Source organism: Pongo pygmaeus, chromosome 23 (assembly GCF_028885625.2).
Source record: "Pongo pygmaeus isolate AG05252 chromosome 23, NHGRI_mPonPyg2-v2.0_pri, whole genome shotgun sequence".
In the NCBI taxonomy this organism is placed as follows: Eukaryota; Metazoa; Chordata; class Mammalia; order Primates; family Hominidae; genus Pongo; species Pongo pygmaeus.
In genome coordinates, this window is record NC_085931.1 from 53,725,514 (window position 1) to 53,732,803 (window position 7,290).

Sequence of the window (7,290 nt, forward strand, 5' to 3'; positions counted from 1 at the left end):
AGGGTTTCTGGAAGAGGGAACGACCACACAACAACCGGCTGAGTCCAGGCCCCAGCCTGGAGCAGGCTCTCCCAGTGTGGGAAGTTTGTTGATGTTGTTTTTTTCTGAGACAGGGTCTCGCTCTGTTGCCCAGGCTGGAGTGCAATGGCACAATCACAGCTCACTGCAACCTCTGCCTTCCTGTGCTCAAGTGATTCTCCCACCTCAGCCTCCCACGCAACTGGGACCACAGGCACATGCCACCATGCCCAGCTAATGTTTGCATTTTTTGTAGAGACAAGGTCTCACTATGTTGCCCAGGCTGGTCTTAAACTCCTGGGCTCAAGTGATTGGCCTGCCCCAGCCTCCCAAAGTGCTGGGATTACAGGTGTGAGTCACCGTGCCTGGCCCCAGTGTGGGAATTTCCTGCAGACACTGCTACAGATGGAACTATGACATCACCAACCCCATCTTCAATATTCCTATGTTGAAGATGGAATCCGCCGAGTGACTGTATTGGCGTTAAGGTGTTAGAAGGCCACAGGGGAGGGCCCTTCCACAGGAAGAGGAACAGATACCGGAGAGCTCTCTCTTCCCCTCTGCACACACGGAGAGAGGCCTCACCAGAAACCAACTGTGATGGCGCCTTCATCTTGGACTTCAGCCTCCAGAACTGTGAGAAAATAAAAGTCTGTTGCTGAAGCCCCAGTTTGTGGGATCTTGTCACAGTAGCCACCCCTCCCAGAGACTGACCTGCACATCTTCCCCTCCACTCCCCTCTCCTCCCCTCCTCTCATCTCCCTTCTCCTCCCCTCCCCTCCCTTCTCCTCCCCTCTCCTCACCTCCTCTCCTCTCCCCTCCCCTTCCTTCCGTTCTCCTCCCCTCCTCTCATCTCCCTTCTCCTCCCCTCCCCTCCCTTCTCCTCCCCTCCCCTCCCTTCTCCTCCCCTCCCCTCCCTTCTCCTCCCCTCCCCTCTCTTCTCCTCCCCTCTCCCCTCCCCTTCCTTCCCTTCTCCTCCCCTCCCCTCCCCTCTCCTCTCCTCTCCAGGCACAGGCTACCCGAGGCTAGAGATGGGACAGGAGGATAGGGCGAGTGGGAGCAGCCTGTGAGATCCTCTGGAGAGACCTCGGTGGGGCTGAGAGAGGAGCAGAGGTGGGAGTAGGCACAGGGCCCTACAATTGTAGGAGAACTCCAGGCTCACCGCTTGGCTCAGCCAATCCTCCACCCCCAGCCCATCAGCAGAGGCCCGCCTGCCCCTCTCATCTCATCTCCTGGCACCCCTATCCCCGCTCCTCCTGCTCTATTGTGGCAGCCTCTCCCCAAAATGCAACCCCAGGGCCCCGCCCTCAGGCCTCCTGGACCACCAGCCCTCATGTGGCCCTGCAGCCTCCGTCCCTGAGCCTAGACCCTGAGCCCGGCCCGAAAAAGATATGGAGAACATGACATCACAGTTGACACAAGAGAGTCTCCGATGGCCCCACCCAGGCAGAGACCTCGGATCTCTGTGGAAGGATGAGGTCTGGAGAGCAGCCCCTCCTCTGGGAGGGAACCCCGGGGCAGCCGTGCCTGTCCCCTGTCCCCCCACCCCCCGCAGGGCTGGCGCCAGCCTCTGTCACACCCTTATCTACTCCTGCTGGCATTGCCTGGCAGCAGCGGGGAATCGGGCAGACACGAGCAGTCACCGTCTGTGTCCACTACACACTCCTGCTGATGCGGTGTGGTGAAGACAAGTCTGCCCAGACACAACACCACGAGGCAGGAGGTGGGGGGACCCTGGGGAGGGCGGCCCAAGCCCAGCAGGCACCTGCTTCTGCCCCTGCCTCACTCTGCGGTCCTCGGGCGTGGCTACTGCGGCTGCTGCCCCTGCTGCAATCCCCAGTTCTAGCCATTCTCATTTCTGGGCCTCCAAGGTCATTCATCAGACATATTTGTCTCCACAAATATCCAAGGTTTAATACTCTCTGTATTTGTTTCTAATTCAGGCATCATAAAATTCTGAACTTGCTATGTAGAATATGAAATTGCTACTGGAAGATTGTTTATTAAAAAAAGACTAGAAATTTTTAAATTTCCGGCACAGGTAAGCACTTATATATGTTGAATGAGTGAATGTAAGGACAATAGAATATAATAATTTGGGATCAGATTATTACGCTATCTAAAATTTACCATGAATCCAGTTCGTGAAAAAGTGTTAGTGAAATAATTATATTGATTTAACCTCAACTTTAAAAGTCAATCATTGGGCTGGGCGTGGTGGCTCACGCCTGTAATCCCAGTACTTTGGGAGGCCAAGGCGGTGGGTCACCTGAGGTCAGGAGTTCGAGACCAGCCTGACCAACACGGAGAAACCCCGTCTCTACTAAAAATACAAAATTAGCAGGGCGTGTGGCATGTGCCTGTAATCCCAGCTACTCAGGAGCTGAGGCAGGAGAATCATTTGAACCCAGGAGGCGGAGGTTGCAGTGAACTGAGGTTGCGCCATTGCTCTCCAGCCTGGGTGACAGAGCGAAACTCCATCTCGAAAAAAAAAAAAAAAAAAAAAAGGGAATCAATGTTACTATCCATGAATTTATCTAAATATTTTCAAATTTATATTATAGTTTCAGACTAGAAATTTTAGAAATAACAATTCTCAAATGTTTATATTATAATGAAAAAACATACTTCTTTTCAAAAACTGCCTTCTTAATATCATTCCTCTAGTTTATGGAAGTAGCTGCTCCAGACAGCCTGCCACTGCTGCAGCAGGGAGGTGCCACCAGGGCTACACGCTCCATGGAGCTGGCAGGAGCCCTGCCCCTTCTGAGTTGCAAGCCTGCAACTTCTGCAGCCACCCAAGTTGTGGCTGCAGATCTGAGGCTTCCTGTGCTCTTTCGGGGTAAGCAGGTAGGAGCCCTGTTCTCCTGGGTGCCGCTGCAGCCACCCAAACTGTGGCTGCAGACCCGGGCCTCCTGCTCCACAGAACAGCCAGGAGCCCTGCCTCCTCCAGACGCACCTGCAGCCACTCAAACTGGTGGCTGCAGCTTCAGGCATCCCTCCACTCTTGGGGGCCTGGGAAGGCCCCCCCTGCCTTCACAGGCTCAAAAGTAGCTGCCCCCACTGCCTGGCTTCTCCCTGCTGGTGGCTGTCAACACCCACTCTGATCTCAGAGTAAAGCTGGGCTGAGCAGGGGCCATGAATGGCAGTGGGAGATTCCTGGGCAGAAGCCGGGGGGTACCCGATAAGACCCCACTTTCAGACCAGGGAGGGCCTGAAGGCTGAAGGACAGGCTGCCAGATCCACAGACCAGAGTGGGGACCTGTGGTACCTCTTCTGAGTGCCCATGCACCAGTTGGCTTGCATTTCCTCCTCTCTGAGGTCCATGAACACCCCAGGCTCAGCCAGAGCAAGGCAGAGGGTGGAGAAACAACTGGAGACTGGATGACCAGCTGCAGAGAGGAGCTACCTTGTCTGCTGAGAGCTGGGAAGTCAACAGGGACCTGCCTGCAGAATGGAGCCACCCACTCCAGGGCCTCCAGGGCCTCCTCCCTATGGAGAGCTGAACACTGGAGGAGATGACCTGCTTACAGAGAGGAGCTGCCCACTGCGGGTCGCCTCTGAGCTGTCCTAAGATTCAATAAAGCTTTTCTTTGTCTTGCTCACCCTCCACTTGTCTGTGTACCTCATTCTTCCTGGACACAGGACAAGAACTCAGGCAAAGGCTGGGATTACAGGCATGAGCCCCTGTGCCTAGCCCAGTACCTTGACTTTGCTGCAATGCATTCTACTTCCTGTACCATTTGTTTATTTTTATTTTTATTTTATCATTATTTTTTGAGAGACAGTCTCACTCTGTCCCCCAGGCTGGAGTGCAGTGGTGTGATACTGGCTCACTGCAACCTTCGCCTCCTGAATTCAAGCAATTCTCCTGCCTCAGCCTCCCAAGTAGCTGGGACTACAGGCACATGCCACCATGCCTGGCTAATTTTTGTGTTTTTAGTAGAGACTGGGTTTTGCCATGTTGGCCAGGATGGTCTCGAACTCCTGACCTCAAGTGATCCACCTGCCTTGGCCTCCCAAAGTATTGAGATTACTGGCGTGAGCCACCACATCTGGCCCAGTAACTTGGCTTTGATGCAATGCATTCAACTTCCTGTATCATTTAAATGTAGTGGAATTGTTATAAAGATTAATGTTTTGGCTGGGTGTGGTGGCTCACACCTGTAATCCCAGCACTTTGGGAGGCCGAGGCAGGCGAATCACAAGGTCAGGAGTTCGAGATCAGCCTGGCCAACATGGTGAAACCCTGTCTCTACTAAAAATACAAAAAATTAGCTGGGTGTGGTGGTGGGCGCCTGTAATCCTAGCTACTTGGGAGGTTGAGGCAGGAGAATTGCTTGAACCCAGGAGACGGAGGTTGCAGTGAGCCAAGATTGTGCCACTGCACTCCAGTCTGGGCAACAATGCGAGACTCTGTTTCAAAAAAAAAAAAAAAAGATGAATGTTATACCTCCCAGTCTTCTGGATAATGTTCTCCGTAAGTTTTATACATTGACTACAATGCCAGTGATAGTCAAAGGCAAACTTGTTTCTCATGTACTATGTGACTTCAAGTTAATTCCTTGGCTTCTTTTTTTTTTTGCTGTCCATAAGTTTATTTTCTGTATCTGAAAAATCATCATAGAAAATTGTTTGATTTAGCTCTCAGCAGCCCGCTCCTGAGCTCTGAGGAAGCTTGCCTTCTTTTGAGCTACCTGATCCTTCTTCTGAGCAAGGGACATTTTGGGAAGGTTCCACCTCTCCTTTTTAACTTCTTTCTTGGGCTTCTTTTCATAGACTGGATTCTCTAGTATAGCAGCATGAGCTTTCTTATACATCTCCTCCATCATGTCTGGAGTTACGCTGTTCTTTATGTATTGAGAGAACTGTTTCTTGTAAGCATCTTCATCTTCTTCCATTAAGTAGCGCATGTAACCTGCAACATTCTGGCCCATGATGTGCTTGCGGTGTACTTCTGCATTAAATTCCTTGCTTTCAGAATCATAACCAGGGAATCGTTTGGTACTGTGGGGGATAGACAAGCCTCCATCCACAGCTCCCTTCAGGGCGCCAAAAACTTTATTGCCAGTGGTAGTTCTGACAAGGCCTGCATCCATATAGCAGGTGAAGGCACCTGGCTGACCATCAGTGCTTTCCACGTTGTATTCATCGCCAGTCACCTCCACTTGGCCGTCATAGATCTTGTCCATGCCAAACCTATCGAGAAGCCTGCGGGCCAGCAGCAGGCCAGTACAATATGCTGCAGCATAATTTGTTGGGCCAACCTTCACACCATATTTTGGCAGTTCGTGTGCATATGCCGCACAGACTATCATATACCCCTCTATATGGGCATAAGCAATCTGACAAATGATATCTCTGTCAGTTACACAAACAATCATCCTGTACTTGGGTGTGTTGTATTTATTTTTATCCTGTATCACCAAGCGTTTCCGAGCATAGTAATCAGTTTTACCCGCTTGTCGTCTTCTAAATTTCACTTGGTATCTGTTAAAGTAGGCCTTATTCTTAACAACTTTAACGAACCCCATCCTTTGGAACAAAGACCCGCGTCCACGGCTCGACAGAGACCTGCAGGCCCAGCGGCGCTAGGGAGGGGAAAAGGCTACTTGGCTTCTTTGAGCCCAAAAGCCTGAATTTATTATATGATGGGATCAGAATCCTTGTCTCTGAAATTCTTTTCAACTCTAGTTGTGGGTCATTCTATATTTTAGTCAATAGTTAAGTTATCCATAAAAATGATATATTTCTTCTAAAGCCAAAATAGAAAATCTGTCTTCTTTAAGGGCAATTTCTGGCCGGGCATGGTGGCTTATGCCTGTAATCCCAGCACTTTGGGAGGCCAAGGCAGGTGGATCACCTGAGGGCAGAAGTTCGAGACCAGCCTGGCCAACATAGTGAAACCCCGTCTGTACTAAAAATACAAAAATAAGCCGCTTATGGTGGCTCATGCTTGTAATCCCAGCTACTCGGGAGGCTGAGGCAGGAGAATCGCTTGAACCTGGGAGGCGGAGGTTGCAGTGAGCCGAGATCGTGCCATTGCACTCCAGTCTGGGCAACAAGAATGAAACTCCATCTCAAAATAAATAAATAAATGCAGAAGGAATAATAAAATTAGAAAATTACTTTTTTTTCAAATCCTTTACGAAATGATGAATCTAAGTAATAATCATCAGTGTTGTTTTTTTTTTTTTTAGACGGAGTCTTGCTCTGTCGCCAGGCTGGAGTGCAGTGGCGCAACCTTGGCTCACTGCAACCTCCAACTCCTGGTTCTAAGGAGTTCTCCTGCCTCAGCCTCCCAAGTAGCTGGGACTACAGGCACCCACCACAACACCTAGCTAATTTTTGTATTTTTAGTAGAGACAGGGTTTCACCATGTTGTCCAGGATGGTCTCAAACTCCTGACCTCGTGATCTGCTCCCCTCGGCCTCTTAAGTGCTGGGATTACAGGCGTGAGCCACTGCGCCCAGCCAATCATCAGTGGTTTCTAAAGCCATTGGGTGAAAGATAGATAAGAAACCTTATTACTGTATCTATTGATGAATCAGGCCAACCACATTTGAACCACATTTGATTGATAACAAGACATTATGTGCCCCTTGATGTGGTACCATCGGAAATATATAGAGAATAGAGTATACATATATCAAGTGGCTGGAAGCGATGACTCATACCTGTAATCCCAGCACTTTGGGAGGCCAAGGCGGGCAGATCACCTGAAGTCAGGGGTTCGAGACCAGCCTGGCCAGTATGGTGAAACCCCGTCTGTACTAAAAATATAGAAAATTAGCTGGGGGTGGTAGTGCACACCTGTAGTCCCAGCTACTCAGGAAGCTGCGGCAGGAGAATCACTTGAATCTAGGAGGTAGAGTTTGCAGTGAGCTGAGATCATGCCATTGGACTCCAGCCTAGGCAATAGAGCAAGACTCGTATCAAAAAAAAAAAAAAAAAAAATACAGTATACATATATAAAATATCCTTACCTAAATAAATAATTTTTTTTTTTTTTTGAGATGGAGTTTTCACTCTTTTTGCCCAGGCTGCAGTGCAATGGTGTGATCTCAGCTCACCACAACCTCTGCTTGCTGGGTTCAAGCAATTCTCCTGCCTCAGTCTCCCAAGTATCTGGGATTACAGGCGCCTGCCACCACGCCCGGCTAATTTTTGTATTTTTAGTAGAGATGAGGTTTTACCATGTTGGTCAGGCTGGTCTCGAACTCCCGACCTCAGGTGATCCGCCGGCCTCGGCCTCCTAAAGTGCTGGGATTA

At 50.0% G+C, this 7,290-nt stretch overlaps 1 protein-coding gene and 1 long non-coding RNA gene across 3 annotated transcripts; one reads left to right on the plus strand and one right to left on the minus strand.

Annotated features, from left to right (window-relative positions):
• Window positions 1-566: 566 nt before the first annotated feature.
• On the plus strand, window positions 567-3,626 carry LOC129023356 (uncharacterized). 2 transcript variants are annotated; one of them, XR_008496782.1, is made up of 4 exons: window positions 567-654; window positions 1,962-2,059; window positions 2,686-2,868; window positions 3,340-3,618. It is a non-coding gene; the product is annotated as an uncharacterized LOC129023356 (long non-coding RNA). The 2 variants fall into 2 exon arrangements; XR_008496781.1 differs by having other exon boundaries at window positions 2,686-3,626.
• Window positions 3,627-4,639: 1,013 nt separating this feature from the next.
• LOC129023357 (large ribosomal subunit protein uL18-like) lies at window positions 4,640-5,567 on the minus strand. Its single transcript, XM_054469999.2, has one exon. It carries the CDS (start codon window positions 5,550-5,552, stop codon window positions 4,659-4,661), a length of 894 nt encoding a protein of 297 aa, XP_054325974.2. The 5' UTR covers window positions 5,553-5,567; the 3' UTR covers window positions 4,640-4,658.
• Window positions 5,568-7,290: the final 1,723 nt, after the last annotated feature.

Bases quoted from the DNA above. Each gene is read 5' to 3' on its own strand.
- LOC129023357 (XM_054469999.2), bottom strand. From the start codon at position 5,552: ATGGGGTTCGTTAAAGTTGTTAAGAATAAGGCCTACTTTAACAGATAC.